The sequence below is a fragment of the Rattus rattus genome, chromosome 8, assembly GCF_011064425.1.
Source record: "Rattus rattus isolate New Zealand chromosome 8, Rrattus_CSIRO_v1, whole genome shotgun sequence".
NCBI lineage: Eukaryota > Metazoa > Chordata > Mammalia > Rodentia > Muridae > Rattus > Rattus rattus.
Window position 1 is genome coordinate 53573496 of NC_046161.1, and position 17573 is coordinate 53591068.

General features: G+C 41.6%; 3 protein-coding genes across 7 annotated transcripts in view; 1 reads left to right on the top strand and 2 right to left on the bottom strand.

Moving 5' to 3' along the window:
* Positions 1-706: 706 nt before the first annotated feature.
* Senp8 (SUMO peptidase family member, NEDD8 specific) lies at positions 707-14927 on the bottom strand. 2 transcript variants are annotated; one of them, XM_032909325.1, is made up of 3 exons: positions 14850-14921; positions 3359-3378; positions 707-2265 (listed from the first exon to the last, which is right to left on the bottom strand). In XM_032909325.1, the coding sequence occupies exon 3, from the start codon at positions 2227-2229 to the stop codon at positions 1561-1563; it is 669 nt and encodes a 222-aa protein (XP_032765216.1). In that variant the 5' UTR covers positions 2230-2265; positions 3359-3378; positions 14850-14921; the 3' UTR covers positions 707-1560. The 2 variants fall into 2 exon arrangements, with proteins under 2 accessions (XP_032765216.1, XP_032765217.1); XM_032909326.1 differs by lacking the exon at positions 3359-3378 and having other exon boundaries at positions 14850-14927.
* Positions 6249-6726, bottom strand: LOC116906588 (small nuclear ribonucleoprotein Sm D2-like). The gene has a single exon (XM_032909327.1). It carries the CDS (start codon positions 6701-6703, stop codon positions 6347-6349), a length of 357 nt encoding a protein of 118 aa, XP_032765218.1. The 5' UTR covers positions 6704-6726; the 3' UTR covers positions 6249-6346.
* Positions 14928-15213: 286 nt separating the features above from the next.
* Myo9a (myosin IXA) overlaps positions 15214-17573 on the top strand; it is a 191584-nt gene continuing 189224 nt past the window's right edge. For all 4 annotated transcript variants that reach the window (XM_032909329.1, XM_032909330.1, XM_032909331.1 and 1 more), the window contains exon 1: positions 15214-15617. The gene's annotated coding sequence lies outside the window, so the exon portion shown is untranslated. The remainder of the gene's footprint in view (positions 15618-17573) is intronic.

A 17573-nucleotide genomic window follows, 5' to 3' on the forward strand; every position in this document is an offset into this window, starting at 1 on the left:
ATAGTTTTATCATCTTCCCCTTCCTGGCTCCAGGGAACTGAGTATCCACCTCTGTAGTTGCTGACTGGAGAGGTTATTCTGGGTCATTAAGGCTAGGGTCAGGATTAGAGTGGAGAAGTAGCTGAAGTCAGTTTCAGTGGGTGAATCACATCTTTGGGTTTTATATCCTATATGCATTACAAATTGTTATCGGGGTCTAGTTAATGTGTGTGTCCAACTTTTTGTGTAAATTATTTGAAACAACTAGAAAAATTTATCAATAGCTTTGTGGGGGATAACATTTCTTCTGAGTCTTGGTTCTGTATTTTCACTTTTTTAAAAAAGATTATTTATTTCATGTATGTGAATACACTGCCACTGTCTTCAGACACACCAGAAGAGGGCATCAGATCCCATTACAGATGGTTTTGAGCAACCATGTAGGTGCTGGGATTTGAACTCAGGGCCTTTGGAAGAGCTCTTAACTGCTGAGCCATCTCTCTAGCCCAGTTCCGTATTTTAAAATTATACCATCTGCATTTTGGATTAAGTTTGAGAAAGGTGACTTTTTTCTTTCTTTATATTTAAAAAATAAACTGCCTCTGTGTTTCAGATCATCGACAGTATGGAGATTACCACGACATAACTGAAAACAATTATGCCAGATTAGTGTAAAAGCTATAGCTACCAAAAGTAGAAACATGTCTGAAATAACAGCTAATCTTGGTTAGTTATCAACTGTGAGTTTTAGAACCAAAGCATGTGAGATAAAGGGAGGGACTATGTACCTGTAAAGGACACAGCAAAGGGAAGTCATTACACTTAGAGCTGAGTCACCTATTCACTGAGGGAAACAAGAGATGCGCCACACGCCAGCAGGGGGGTTGTTGTGTTAAATTTACTGCAGTGTGGAATTGAGTTCAAGGCTTCCTGCACACCACAGCAGGTGCTCTTCCTCAAAGTTATTTCCCAGCCCACAGGCATTTATTTTAATGAAGTTCCATGTTCTTAAAGCATTCCAGGAAATAGATAAAGATGAGCTAAAGGCATCTATATTATTTGCAGACAGGAAAGCCTTTGCACCAGAGAATACCTTATTTTTATAAATCGAAGGCCATAAATGGAGTTAGGTAACGATCCACTTCCAGTCAGATGCCTCTCACTATGGCTATGAGACAAAGATGTTGGTTCTTCTGTTGTTTTCTTCAGGCACATCTTTAGATCTCATATCTTATTGGTTTGCTTTGGAATATCACTTCTTTGGAATAAGCCAACGAGGAAGGGAGACCAAAAGGGACAATAGTTTTATACCAACAAGAAAAGAAGACTCTTACTTGAAACTGTGTAATGAGTTTTTTTTTTTTTTTTTTAAGGTTTTGGTACATAAGTTCCAGACATTTTCACAGAATGCACTGCTCTCCTCAGGGTTACAGTGAAACTTCCCATTCAGAGAACGCAGAGGATGACATTCTTTCAGAACAATAAAGAAGCAGGAATAGTAAACTTTCATCTACTAGTGTTTTTCCCTCAGGCACTGAGGCTGTCACCATAGAGAAAGGCAGAAAGACCAGACTTCAAACATCACAAGCATTCTTCAGTAGCTACTTTGGTTTTTTTTTTAGCAAGTCTGGCAATTAGATCTTTCCATTCTCCCCTCTTCTTTGTGATGTATGTCGGGGTGAGGAGCTGCAGTGGGGATTCCGGCTGTCGTCTAAAGAGATTTTGACACAAGGCCTCGGTGTTACATATCACGTACATCCCACAGTCATAGCTGTTCTGTTGAGCTGGGGCTTTCTCTTCCACAAAGACCAGTTTGTCTCCTTTGCTCCCTAAGAAAGCCTTCAGTTTCTCTGCTACCTGTTTTGCATGGATTGAGTTGCTCCTGCTATGGGAATCATAATGAAAGAAGCTATTTTTATCTTGGAGATAAACCAACAAACTCCAGTGGGTACCTCCGGCTGCCTGGTTAGAATTATCATTGATGGCTAAGAATACCACTCTTTTGTGGGGAAGATCCAGGGGTTCAAGGAACATGGCAATCTCTGCAGGGCTGCTGGTGCACTTAATGAACTGGGTGACTTCAGGGCTGATGAAGCAGACATGGTCTGAGCAATCATGAAACTGACTACTGGCAAAGTATTCAAAGGTAAACCCAATAATGTGGTCGTTGAGCCAGTTTGGAGGGTCCAATAGTGAGACATCTGATTGTCGCAATAGACTGTCCATATAACTCAAGACCACAGGGTCCATCTTGTATTGAGCAGGGCTTCTCAGAAATCCCAGAAGCTGAAGGAGAGTCAGAAGACAGTATTTACTGCTGAAGTGATATTGGGTTACTCTTACAGAATTGTGGTAAATATGACATATAATTCTACAGCTTTTATTCAATAATTTCCACCAGTGCTAACATCATAAAACACCACAGCCTGGCACTGGTGGTGCAGGCTTTTAATCCCAGCACTTGGAGGCCGAAGCAGGTGGGTCTCAGAGTTAAAGGCCAGCCTGGTCTACAGCGTGAGTTCCAGGGTAGCCAGGGCTACATAGAGAAACCCTGTTTGAAAAGAAAACAAACAAAAAACACACTAAAGAAAGTTTAGTTTATGTACTGTACATGAATAATTAGAATGAAAACAAAAAATTTCAGAGACAACATAGAATTTTAATTTTATACTGTGCATGTCATGATGCACATGTGGCGGTCAGGGACAACCTGCGGGAGTTAATTTTCTCCTTCCATCTTGTCGTTCAGGATATTGAACTCACGTGACCAGGCTTGCATTGCAAGTGCTTTCTCTTGATAACCTACATTGTTGACCCACTGTCTTGGTTTTGGTCACCAGTAAAAAGAACATCTTAAAAAAGAACATTACATAACTCAGAGCTGCAAAGAAGGCCAAATAAGTTCCCATGAAGATAATTAAAAAGTTTATTTATTTGAGACAGGCTCTTCCTATATAGATTTGGCTGGCCTGGAACTCACTATGAAGATCTGCTTTGAATACAAACAAATCCTTCTGTCTCTGCTGCCTGAGTGCTGGGATTAAGGGCATACATCAAATAAGCCCAGAATTTAAAGAGTTAAAAAGCTGTACATATAATATTCAGGCTATCAACTAGATGACACCATGGACATAATCAGAAACTCCAACTAGCACTACAAACCAATTAAAGCAAATGGGGGCTGGAAACAAAATATTCATATTTACTTGTTTAATTAACAGGTTGGTTAATTCAGAGGAAACACAGGAAAGGTGTCTCTGGGATTAACATGCATGTGAACAGCCAAGGCTGTACTAACAAAGGCAAGTCTGCAGGTGTAGAAGATGGTTTACTTGAGTCTACAGACAGCTGAGGGACTGGATAACTGCTGTGCACTGACCTGGCCACTCAGCAGTACTTCTAAAACCAGAGAGCAGAAAGAGTCACAGGCAGATTGAAAGAAAAAAACAAAGCATAATATAAGAAAACAGAATTATGATATTAATCTAACCAATCCTAACTATTAGATCAATTATTTTTACTATTTGGTTTTACTTCAAAAAGCCATACAAGTTTGATATAACCAATTCCATGTAATCAAAACCATACCATACAAATCTCAAAGCAAAGCTGGACAGTGGTGGTGCATAACTCTAGGTCACAGCTCTTGGTTGGCAAGGCAGGTGGAGCTCTGTGAGTTTGACCAACCTGGTCTACAGAACCAGTTCCAGGAAAGCCAGGGCTGCACAGAGAAACCTTGTCTTGATAAGCCAAACAAAACCCACAAAAAGTTGTATATAAAAAAATACCTTTCAAGACAAAATGTTAAAGTAAAATGAGGCGGTTAATGGTATCAGTATCTTAAGAAGTAAAATGAGGTGATAATGACAGTCCTATATACACCCAGCACGTGATAATCTGAAAAACTTCAAAAACAATATAAGGCTGCTTATGAGAAACTACATGTATTTTTGAATACATAGAATGCCATAAATTAAGAGATTAAAAATATTTTGAGGGCTGGAGAGATGGCTCAGTAGTTAAGAACACTGACTGTGGGGGTGGGGGTATGAAGAGGAAAGAATAACTAGAGTTCAGACCAACTGGAGTCAAGAGTGAAGTCAACGAGGCATAGAGCACATTGGTTATGGGTAAGCCACAAACTTGGCTTGAAGCTTTTTGGCAGCTAATCAGAGAGTTGAGTTAAATATTCACAATGTCCATAAAATAAAAATAAAATGCTTACTCAGGAGATGTAACAGCATCCTTTGTAGCACTATCTAAGAGTTTTGTTATTTGTGTTTGAGACAGGGTCCAGAATGGCCTGGAACTTGCTATGTAGCCCATGCTGGCTTCTAATTCACAGTGATTCTGTCTCAGCCGCCCAAGTTGATTACCAGCATAAGCTATCACTTCAGGCTTTTGATAGTTTTTTTTCTTTTTCTCAAGAGATATTCATAAAAGAAAACATCTTATACCATAATTTGTATGCTCTTTATGACAGATGTAAAAGTTGAAATAAGATTGTTTGAAACATGATCTTATTAATACTAAGGCTGACACCAAATGACAGTGTAGTCAGTTTGTTAGTGCAGCTTGGTGGAAACTAAGTACTTGGACTTGATATAAGATTATATTATTATAAAGGGAATGGCTAGTCACATATGCCAAGCTAGGCTTCCTGGACACAGTCCTCCTTTATACCAGAAGTTCTCCATCTGTGGGTTGCAACCCCTTTGGGAGTTGATTATTAGATATCTTGCATGTCAGATAGTTACATTATGGTTCATAACAGTAGCAAAATCATAGTTATGAAGTGGCAAAGAAATAATCTTATGGTTGGAGGTCACCATGACATGAGGAACTGTTACTAAAGGTTGAGAACCACTGTTTTATACCATCAAGAACTATAGTATAGGGGTGCATGTCAGGATATATAACCTTGGAAATATCTGAGCTGTTAGCTCTCTCCAACCCTCATGTTAGTAGCCAGTTACAAATATAAATGAGCCTGTAAGACAAGTACCCCAACAGTTTGCCTCACCTTGGAGGAAGTGACTACAAGACTACACATGGTGTTCAGTCTGTCACTACCTACCATATACTCATCTTCTAATTTGTGTCTGTCTACACTCCATCTATTCCACTCACACTCTACATACTTAAAGGCATTTTTCCTATTTATTTACTTACTGGTTTGTTGAAGCAAGGTTTCATGTAGTCTAAGATTGTCCGAACTTTGGCTGATTCTCCAGCCTTAGCTGGCTTTCTGAGTCAATCACCATTCCTAGTGAAGCTCAGATTTTATTCAAATAGTTTTTATGGATAGCTCAATAGGAGAAAATTTGCCTGGTATATACACAGCCCTGTGTCTGATCCCCAGCACCTAAAAACAGGGGAAAAGTTTTATGATTTGTCTGAGTTTAAAACTCCCAATATGAGGGTTGGACAGATTGTTCAGCAGTTAAGAGTTCTCACTGCTCTCCTAGGCAGCTCACAGATGTCTTTAACTCCAAAGGGTCTGATGCTCACTTCTCTGTAACTGGGTGTGCGCATACACATGCACACATATACATGCATGCGCGAGCGCACGCGTGTACACACACATGTGCGCGCGCGCGCACGCACACACACACACACACACACACACACACACACAGAGACCTACATAGACACAAATTAAAAAAATCAAGTATATAGACCAAAGATTGATTTAACTTCATATAGTACAACCATGATAGTTCAACACCCTGAATTCTAATGAAAACAGAACTAAACTAGGCTTAGGCCAAACCACCCTGACCAAGAAAGAACTCTAAACTTTCAACCTAAATATTTACATGTTCTGTTATGTTATCAGCTGTGTAAAACAAATTACTTTCATTAAGTCACAATTTCATCCTCTGGAAAGTGAGACTATCAATGTACAACTTTTATCATAGGGTATGTCAGTGTAAAATGAAGAAATATCAGTAAGATAAAGATTAAGGCATAAGATTGTAATAGATATCTATTATGTCATCAAAAGATTTACAGTCAGAGGATGGGGAGATAGTTCAAAAATAACATTTGAAAATAACTTGATCTTTATAGATCAGGCCTAGCTGGGTCACACACCCTTTAATCCCAGTAGTCAGGAGGCAGAGGCAGGAGAATCTTTGAGTTCTAGGCCAGCCTAGTCTACAGAGTGAGTTCCAGGGCAGGCAGGGCTACACAGAGAGAACCTATCTTTTGTTTCCATTCCCCTAGTTGGATATTTCTTTTTTTTTTTTTTTTTTTTTTTTTTAAAAAAAAGCACAGGGTTTTATTTCTAACTCATTGGGCAGGGCTCTGCAGGACTCGGCTGGGCAGGGAGCAGGCTCTCAGAGGGCTGAGGCTGGCCTCCACTTTACTTGCCAGCGATGAGCGGGTTCCGCAGCACCACAATGACCAAGTCCCCGTGCAGGAACATCTTGGAGATGTAGGGGTCCTTGTTGACAGGCTTGGACTTCTTCTTGCCCTTGCTGCTCTTGGGGATCTCAGTCCACATCTCCTTCACATTTTCTAGCACCATGCTGCAGTGCCTGTCAAAGGCCTTCACCCGGCCCAGGAGCTTCTTGCTGTTTCGACAGTTAATGAGCACTTGCATGTTGTTTTTGACCGACTGTGTGAGCACCGAGAGGGGACCTGTGTTGAATTCCTCCTCCTCCCGCTTCTGCAGCTCCTCTGGGGTCATCTCACTCTTGGGTTTATTGAGGAGACTCATGGTGAAGGTTTCGCTAGCAGATCACTCCCTGGATATTTCCTTTTAATGGACCCCTAAAGCATTGGGGATTGTATAAGGTGTATAAAAATTACCATCAAGTTATATATAACTCTTTCAAGTATTTTTTTTTTCCTTTTTCTTTTTTTGGAGCTGGGGACCGAACCCAAGGCCTTGCGCTTCCTAGGCAAGTGCTCTACCACTGAGCTAAATCCCCAACCCCTCTTTCAAGTATTTTAAGGAGTCATATATTTTTAATACCTCTCAAACTGGAGAGATTTAATAAGTGGATATTTTACCTGAGTAAAATAGAGAATTCCTTCTGAAAACTTCTTAGAAACACAAAACTATCATAAAGGAAATTTTCTTGTTTTGTTTTGTAACAGGGTTCCTCTGTGTAGCCCTGCTGTCCTGGAACTCACGCTGTTGACCAGGCTAGCCTCAATGTCAGAGATCTGCCTGCCTCTGTCTCTCAAGTGTTGGGATTAAAGGAATGCTCCACCATGCTGGGCCTTCGCTCGTATTTTAAAACATTTACAATTATTATTTAGTGTATGTTAGAGGTTATGCGTGTCATGGCATACACATGAAAGTCAGAGGAAGACAACTTTTGGGAGTTGATTTCTTCTTTCCGCCAAGTGAGACTTTTGAGGATTAAACTCAGGACTGGAGGCAAGTGTTTTTATCTACTGAGCCATCTGGCTTGCCCCTTGTTATGCTCTGGACCAGGGATATAGCCACCATGTCTGCTGTTGTACATTGGTATTAAGGATTTGAACTCAAGTATTTGTGTTTCTGTGGCAGGTGCTTTACTGAGCCATCTCTCCAGCTCAAGATGCCATTCTTAAACAGCTTGAGAATATAAATGGGTCTGTAAGGGTGACAAAGAAGATAAAACTGGACTTCAAATGATTAAAAATAAGTTCTGCAGCTGCTGGGTGTGGTAGCACATGCCTGTAATTCTAACACTGAGGATGCACAGGCAGGAAGATCATGAGTTCAACTCTAGTCTAGATTCATGATGACTTATTTCATTAGCCCTCCAAAAACTTAGGAAAAGTTTCAATGGGCAAAAACCTAAAGTTAAAACATTAAGTTCTGAAAGTATTACTTATCTGTTCTGATGAGATAGCATGACTAAAGAACTTATAGCAGAATTTATTTAGGGTATAGTTTAAGAGGTTTAACCATGACCTCCATGTCATGCCATCATGCTCCATGACCATCATGTCAGGGAGTGTGGCAACAGGGAGGGAAGCATGGTGCTGAGCAGTCACTGAGAGCTATCCGAGATACAACCACAAGGAGAGAGAGTTAACTGGGAATGCCAAGGCCTTTTAAACCTCAAAGTCCACCTCCCCCACCCCAGTGACATACCTCCTCCAACAAGGCCACATTTCCTAACCCTTCTCAGTTTCCCCAACAGGGGACCAAGTATTCAAATATTGAGCCTCTGGGTGCTATTCTCATTCAAACCAACACAACACAATTTTTATTCTTGTAGAAGAGGCCTTCCATGTAACTAAAATACATAAACCCAAGACTATAAAGCAGAATGACAGAAATACCTGCAGACATACAAGACAGACATAAAAACATAAAATAAACCCATCTTTAATGTCAAGTAATAAAGATGGAGAATATTTGCTATACATATAAACTATCTGCAGTATTTATAAGAAAATAGTTCTTAAAAAGGAAAAGTGAGAAGACAAAATTAACAAAACAGATCTAAGTTACAAACATATAATAGAGAAAAAATAAAACAAAGAAAATGCTAATATGGGGCTGGAGAGATGGCTCAGCGGTTAAGAACATTCATTGACTGCTCTTCCTGAGGTCAATTCCCAGCAACCACATGGTGGCTCACAACCATCTGTAATGTGAGCAGATGCCCTCATCTGGTGTGTGAAGATAGCTACAGTGTACTTACATATAAAATAATTACATAAATCTTAAAAAAAAAAAAAATGCCAGTAGGCTTTTCATTTTCATCACTAAAGAGAATGGGGTTAAGACATAGGGCCAGGAGGGATGGCTCAGCAGTTAAGAGGACTGATTGCTCTTCTAGAGGACCTGGGTTTGATACCCAGTACCCACAAGGCAGCTTATAAACATCTGGAACTCCAGTTCCCAGGGATCTGACACTCTGCTTGCCTCTAAGGGCACTGCATGCACATGGTACACACACATGCAGGCAAAAAAAAATACATAAAACAAAAATACACCTATTTTTTTCCCAGTAGGAATGATAGTTTACTCTATAGGGAGACACATACGTACTACTAATAATCTCTAATATATGGAAAACGTCTAAGAAAACTGCACTGCTGGAGGAGTTATAATTCTTTTGAAAAAGAACTTTAAGCAGTAGCTATTAAACTTTACAGTGTATACATCCTTAAGACCAGCAATTCCACATTGAAGAATTTCTTCTAGAGAAAGGTGCACCAATGTAAATAAGAGAATATTTTCAGCTGAGCATAGGGCCCATGCCTATAATCTCAAATCTGAGGTCAGTTAGGCAGGCAATTTAAGAAACTGTTTCAAGACAAAACAAAACAAAACAAAAACAAAAGACTGGGATATAGCACAGTGGTGAAGCATTTGCAAAGCATGCACAGCACACTAAATCCAAGTCTAAGCACGCTCACACTCACACACACAAAATAGACCATGAAAGGAATTTTATTCATCACTTAGCTTTTTGACTTCAGGAGTACAATTTATGACTGTCATGCTTTCTTGCCTTTAATGTAAACTTAGTTTGTATAAAGTACTATTAAATCCTTTGTTGAGGGTCAGGATCTCATGTAGCCTAGACTGGCCTTGAATTTGCAAAGTGGCTTAAGATGACCTTGAACTGATGGTCTTGCTGTATCTTTTAGTGATAGCATTACAGTCATATGCTATCATGCCTGGGTCTTTTTTTTTCTTTGATAGGGCTTCTCCATGTATTCCTGGTCACCTTAGACTCACTAGGTAGCCAGGCTGACCTTGAACTCATAGAGATTAAAGATGTGCATCATGATGCCGGGGACATCTTTTAATGTTTTCTGTAAAATTCAAAGCCTAGCAGTGAAGAGGTAATTAATTACTGGAGTCACACAGACATAGTAGGGCTTTAGTATATAGCTAATGAGTAATAGAAATCATGTTTTTGTGTTATTATAATAAGGAAATATGGACTCTAATGGGATCTAGTCGTGATATCTACAACTTTCTGTTAATGCTTGGGAGGTATAGGTAAGAGGATGAGGAATTCAAAGCCAGCTTCAGCTATACAGTGAATTCAAGATGAGACTCTGCCTTAAAAACAAGCACAACCAACCGCCAGAAAAAAACAATAAAAAACCAAAACAAATGGACAACCAACCAACAACAACAACAAAACAGACAACCCCACCAACCAGCCACTTACACAGTAGTGGACCAAGGTTGAATCATATATTAAGTAGGGCTAGCTATTTTGAGTTATTTAGTTTAGTTGTTAATGTAAACTTAAAATTTGTTACAAAAACACTTGTGAAAGAAAGGAGCTTAGGGGTAGAAATTCCCAAGCCTCTGTTTTGTAGAACAGAGTTTATCAGACCACTCTGAGAGAGTTTTATTCATTGGCCACCAGAGAAGGTAGGAGATCTTTGAACCTATAATACAGATTCTCAAGATAATAGCTATAATTGAGACAACTGAGGGTTTCTCGGTGTCCAAAGTATGATACAGTACCTTTATAACAGATAATTATGGAAGAGGCAGCTATTTAATTGGAAGTTAGAGAAAGGACCTTACAGAGATTTTTCTGTAAGTAATGAAATTCTTAAAATGCTTCACTAGCTTTTAGTGTTATTTCCAATGTCAGATAGGCTTGTTCCCATCACCCACCTCACAAAGGGGACGAATAGCAGAACCTCACATTTTACAGAGCTTGAGTTTTTAGTCTGTTGAAAGGAAAGTCAGTATAAGCAAGTTATGCTAAAGAAGATGGCTTCTCAGAGAAACTGGCTCTAGAAGTTAAGAAACTTTACTCACTCTGATTAGTCGTTCTGAAACCCCCTTTCATGTTTTAAGTACACTTAACAAGCACATAATTTGGGTACCAACTGGGATTTGAGCAGTAAGTTGGTAACCCATTGGTGTCTGAAGGAGATCGTTATCTGGGCCTTGAGAATCTTTTCCTTAATGAGTTTTATTCATTTTAGGGGTTGAAAGGATTGGCAAGAAGAGAAGTGTCCTCCCATCTTAGGAATAGTCAGGTTTGACCCTGCTTCGCTTCTGAAATCAGATGAGATCTGGTTTCTGTAGGGTGGTATGGCTGTAGATGAGAAACAGGTGTCTTGACTTCAAGTCTAACACGATATACACATGTACAGATGCAGTTTGATCGAGAACCTGTTATTAATATCTCTGAGCGTGTGGTTAAGTGTTTGCTTTACAGAAGTACTAATAATACTAAAGAACTAGTAATATTAAAGGCTGGGCTTACCTCTCGGTCACATAAGATACCAGTTGATGCAGACTGGGGATGTATGTGCTTTTTCCAATCTAGGTTTTTTTATTGTTGTTGTTGTTGTTTTTTTTTTTGGTTTGTTTGTTTTTTGAGATAGAGTCTCAAGCCAGCGCAAGCTCTCAGGGATCCTCCAGCTTTATCCTCTCAAGTGCTGGGAGTACAGATATTCAATATCCTATTGAGTCTCAAGTGTCAAATTATTTTTATTAGCTAATCATTTGATTTCTACCTCACCACCCGAGACAGGGTCTTCATATGTATCCCTGGTTGTCTTGAACTTGCTTTGTAGATCAGACTGGCCTTGAACTCAGAGATCCACTTACCTTTGCCTCCTCAGTGCTGGGATTAAAAGCCTTTGCCACCACACCAACTCTATCTTCTCTCTCTCTCTTTCTCTCTCTCTCTTTTTTTTTTTCCTTTTCTTTTTTTTGGAGCTGGGGACCGAACCCAGGGCCTTGCGCTTGTTAGGTAAGCGGTCTACCACTGAGCTAAATCCCCAACCCCTATCTTCTCTTTTTAACAACTAACTTAGGCACTATTCTGCATTAACTTTTTCAAACAGAACTGTAATCATATTCTTCCAAAACTGTAACATTTCATTATCTTCTGATGAAGCAGAAGCTGTAGCTTGCCATAAATACTTCCTAACAATAGCTCCAATTTACCTTCCTGAATTATTATTTTTTAAAATATTTATTTATTATATAGAGGGCATGAGATCCCATTACAGATGGTTGTGAGCCACCATGTGGTTGCTGGGATTTGAACTCAGGACCTTGGGAAGAACAGTCAGTGCTCTTAACCACTGAGCCATCTCTCCAGCCCCCCTGTACACAAAACGTTATTGCCAATGAAGGTTCTGGCTATTAGGGAACAGAAAATCAACCACTTCTCTATGCTCACCCCAACCTATCTTCTTTTCCAATTTCAGATCTACTATGCCATATTTTTGTTTAGAACTATTACACTGGGGATTTTGAAACTGGGGATCCATAAAGCAGGGCATGATTAAAAATGAAGGGTTTTAAGAGCTTGGATGGGGGAAAAAAAATCTACCTTTATTTACAATTCATCCTGGCTAACATTTAGCATTTTCTTCAATAATTATAGGCAATCACTGTAGTCTTAACAGTCTTTGTCACAAAAATCTGCTATTTTCACATCATATTAAAGTTGTTGCAGGTTATCTCAATATAATTTATATTCATTACTATTTTGACATTGTATAATTAGACCTGTTGCTACACGCTACTTAACTTGCAAAGAAATACATCTGTAACTACGCTGCATATTTTAAGGTGTTTAAGTACTTAACATTGGTTTCTTATTTCTACGTGTTTTATTGTATACATTTAAGTGAATTTCCTGAGATCAGGTTGACAAACCAAACTTCCAAAGGCATCTAGACTGTAAGAGGTTAAGAGTTTTTGGTCACTTATACTTATTAGTTGCTTAGAGTAGATAATTTAAGTTCTGTAACATGGATTTCAAGGCTCTTCATAATATATTCACATTTTATCATCTTCATCTTTCTCCCACCTCTACTCTTCCCTCATACTATGCTTTCACCTTATCAGACAACACTCTTATCTGGAGGCAGAATGACAGGTTTTTGATTAACCCTAGTTAACATACTGCAGCTATGCTTTCTTGGGCTTTCCCTCATACAATTTTTTTCTAACTGTCAAGTGAATTATTCCTTGTTTAAAAGCCTGTTTCCCCCAATACTGTGTGACTGTGAGAGGGTTGTTTTAAACATCTTTATATCTTGCTCTTAAATTAATAAATGATCAAGACACTTAAAACTGTCCAGGCAGAGGGTACAGGAATGTCTTGGTGGAGTGGATGCTGGGCATAGAATTTTATCATTGGCTCATCTCTGTTTTGGGGGAGGGAATGAAAAAATGTAGATGGTTCTTGAGCTCTGAGCCTGGACATATAGCTTATAAACCGGGTTACCAGGAAGAGGAAGAGTCAATAACTGAGGTGGATCTGACTAGGATTGGAGATGGGAAGCAGAACTGGTAGCTGAAGCAAAGAGGATCCGAAAGCTTACGGTCTGCCTAGGCTACTAGGCAACCCAGTGAGTCCCTGTTGCAAAAACCAAAAGCAAGAGCAAAAAAAAAAAAAAAACCAAAAAAAAAAAAAAAAAACCGGAAAGAAGTTGGGGTTAGAGTTCAGAGGTAGAGCAATGCTTAGCAGGCACAAAGCACTAGCTGCAAACTTCCCGCCTTCATGCCCTCCATCCTCTCCCACGCCGTGGCTTCCTTCTCTCAGTTCCCAGAGCAGTTATTTATTTCAGTATTCTGCTTGAGCTTCTCATCTTCAATTCTTTGTTGTTAAAGGATTCCAACGTTTAAGGCTGCGAAATCAACCCCCTCAACCTCTTGTCTGTTCCCACCACCCATCACTCCACTGTGTAGTTTGATGGGCTCCATCCTTATCGCTAGTCACCCAGTGAGCTTTAGCTTACTGGAGGGGATCAATAATATTAGTTTTACTTAAAATAAAAAGCATCCCGGGTGATTCTGATGAACAAACAGGCTCGTGTTCTTCTGCGGTTCTTCTCTACCTCTCCTCACTTTCAGGTACCATGGTTCACTTTTCACTCACTCCTCACGTTCTACTGCCCCCCACCCCCTCAAGTCAGGACTGAACCACAGACCAGAATCTAGTGTTCTACTCACTGAGCTAAACGACTCTTTATTCTTTGAGACAGGGTTTCACTATGTATCCCTTGCTAGCCTGAAACTCTCCATGCAGACCAGGCTGGCTTGCCTCTGCTCCCAAATGTAGCAATTAAAGGTGTGTACCACCGCATCTGCCTCCCCCCCCGATTGGTTCAGACTGGCTTCCCGTTTGTCGATCTAGCTGCCTTATTCTTTCAGGAGCTAACAGGCCAGACAACCCAGACAATTGGTCATATTTAAAAACAGCCTTTGCGAATGCATCTGGTTCATTTCTTTCACTCGTTATAGTAAGTTTTTACCCCCTTGTGATCAAGATTTTGCTACGTACTCCAGGTTGGCCTTAAACCCACTCGCTACATAGTCTGGTTGTTTCAAATGGAAGTCTACCTGCGCGGTTTTTACTAGGTGTATGTCAATCTTTCTGCTTTTAGTCTTCTAGGTCGCGGTCACATGATTTTGTACTAGCCATTCTCTACTTCTCCCATTTTCTTTCTGACCAGTTACGACTCAGCAGGGTTCTAACACAAGTTCTCCACAGGCCTTAAAGTCATTTGGGAAAAGTCCTATTTTGCAATCAAGGATCCCCCCGACCCCCCAGTTTGTGTTCAGACCATCCCATGTTATTTTACTGTTACAATTGCGGATTCTTTTTTTCCCCTCCATCACAGCGCTTCGAAAAGCGGAGATTACTTAATTTTCTTTCAATATTTTGGGTTTTACAGCATAGAAAGAACTCAGTGAAAAGTCTGTGGAATGAATGGAAAGAAATACTTGAACACGGGGGCGGGAACAAGTGGGGGGAGGGGCGTGCATGTGTGGAAAAGGGGCGGCGCTGAGAATCCAGCCGCAGAATGGGGAAGGGCCTCGGATACACTAGAGTCTGCGTGGACTGCAAAGCGATCCACTGTTTCCACAAACTGAGACAAACCTAAGTAGGGAGGAGGCTTCTTACCTATTCCTCAGGCCTCACCAGCCCAACCAGCCTTCAGGGATCTCGGTACTGACCGGAAAGTGAGATCTAAGGTCGTAAACCCAGAGTTTGCCTCTCCAACCTTACGACTAGCAGTAGAGACTCTAACACGGGGTTCTACCCTCAGCCGTAAAGTGAGGAAGGAATGAGGAGGCGGGGCCATCGGAGGGTGGAGGAAACTGGGCGTGTCTGCGCAAGCGCATGCAGCACGCTCCAGAGGCGTCACGTGCGGGGGCGGGGCCGGGCGGGGCTGCCTGAGGCTTGGCAGCAGGGGGCGTGGGAGGTAAGTGCGCGCGCGCCTGCTCGACTGCTGCTGGAGAGCCGCGCGGGGCGGGGCCGCGTGAGCGGGGTCGGGGGCGCGCAGGCCCAAGCGGACTGTGGACGCGGAGGCAGTTGGCGGTGGCTGTCGGAAAGTCCTGGCAGGACAGGGAGGGACTGCGGCGGAGATACGGGTCCCACGGGCAAGAGCAGAGACCGCGGTTTAGGCGGCCGTTCCAACGCGTGCTCTCTGGGCGGGGTGCGGCGGGGGATGTGCCTACCCAGGCCGGGCGGAGTCTCTCTGACAGGGCGGGGGATGCGCGGCCGCCGCTCTCTCGGACCCTGAGGCGGCTGGGCCCACCCTCGAGGAACCATCCTACCCCCGGCGGCCTTGGCCTCTGCTTTCTCCGGCCTGACCCTGGAAACCGAGGCGGGGAAGCGGCTACCGCCGAAGAGGAAGGGGCTGTGGTGGCCACCGCGGCGCAGCCAGAGGTAAGACCCGCCCCAGCACCCAGCGGCCCTGCCGCCTGGCCTGGCCCGGCCCACGTCTCCCGCTCGGCTCTTTGGCTCCCGGAGGGCTGCCCCGCCCCGCCCCGGCGGAGACGCCCCGCCAGCAGCTCTGCCCCTAAAGCCTAGCGAACGCCGGAATACTGCCCGGATTCCACCCCCAGACTCTACCTACTCTCTCATACCTTTCATTGGCCAGACACCATTCTGTCCAACAGCGGCCGGGGCGGTTCTGTCACCGGCCCCCTTCCACCTCCTGCTAGAACCCCTTTAGACTCTCCTAGGACTCTGACTGGAGCCTCTAGACTCCGTTATGTCTGAGCGGATTCTAGTGCTGGAGCCAAGGCCACTACTGCTTCCCAATCCATTGCTATGTCTCAGATCTTTGGATTTCCTACGAATCATCGCTACCTGAGCCTTCATAGGGACTCTCACGCAGCTTACTTCCAGCCCGGTTTGCTAGGTTTCCCCCTACCCATACAAGCTTTCAGATAGTCCCAATGTCATGATGTTCTTACCTGGTAGGTCTCCGGTCAGCCCTTCAAATCACCGTCAGAGTGCTGGATCGCCCCCCTGTCCTGGTCTACACTTCTCTAGAAGACCTCTTCTTAAGCAGACCTTGTTACCTGTTTTCTACCCAATCGGGATCTTTGTTTGAAAAGAAATTTCCAGGAAAACTTGAAGGGGTTATTTACTTAGTCTAGTGTATTCACTCCATTGGATTTTAAGAAGTCAGACTGAGACCTATGTTTGGAGCCTCAGGACTGGATGCTGAAAAGGAAAGAGGGGAAAGAGTGTGGAAGCCCAGCAAGGGAGGGTGTGTGTGCTGTTACAAGGGCAAGCTGCTTGCTCCTCATTGTCTCTTCAGTAGAATGAGAGAACCAGTCTAAGTCTTGACACTTCTGGGGCTTCTGTAAGCATTAAGTTGCATTAACACCAATGAAGATAAGTAACTCTTCATATAGTATTTGTCTCAACACTTTGTAGATTTATACAGATACATAGGTTTTTAACCAGAGGAGTTTTAGATTTACTGTTTTTGAACTTGTTAGAAAAACAGGATTTATAGCTGTTTCTTAATCCTTGACGACTAGTATTTTTAGTAATTTTAACAGCCAGTGCTGCTGTCTTCTCCAAGGACCAAGTATAAATGTCATTCAGTATTGAAGTCATTATTAACAGCTTTCTCAGTAGTAAAGTATTGAATAAAATATTGAAATTGTACTCCTGAGATGTCAGGAAGGAAACGTAATGTTAAGTGTTAAGTGTATGATTTTAATGTTTATGTAAGGGTGGGGAGTAATATTTTCGTAGTTAGTTTTTTTTTTTTTGGTTCTTTTTTTCGGAGCTGAGGACCGAACCCAGGGCCTTGCGCTTCCTAGGCAAGCGCTCTACCACTGAGCTAAATCCCCAACCCCTTTGTAGTTAGTTCTTAAGTTTTTTTTTTTTTCATTTTCTGTGTGTACTCGTGCATGTAATCTAGGGAGAAAAACCAATTTATATTGTAGATTCTAAGGAGACACAGTTTAAAAGTCAAAAACAGTCAGAAGAATAGTGTAGTAAAAAGTCTCTCTTTCTCCGGTCTCCAGCTATTCATTTTCTATCTTTTAGCTTCTATAACTGGTATGATGTGATATTTCCAACATTCATAAGCATATATCTGTTCACATTTTAAAGACTCACAAACTATACACAAATGGTTCCGTTTTCACATAATACTGCTAAGTCCTAGAGATCCTTCAGCAGTAGTACTCATGGAAGAGTCTCATTTACTGGTTGGATAGTATTCCTTTTTGATGGACTTGGATTTATTTTTAGTCCTTTTTCTAAAAATTACTGCAAGATTTTATTCTAAAATGTATCAGATATTATATGTATAAATGCTTTTCATGGTTTGAAGAAATCTGATAATTCTTTTTATATTGAACCTACAAAGAAGTG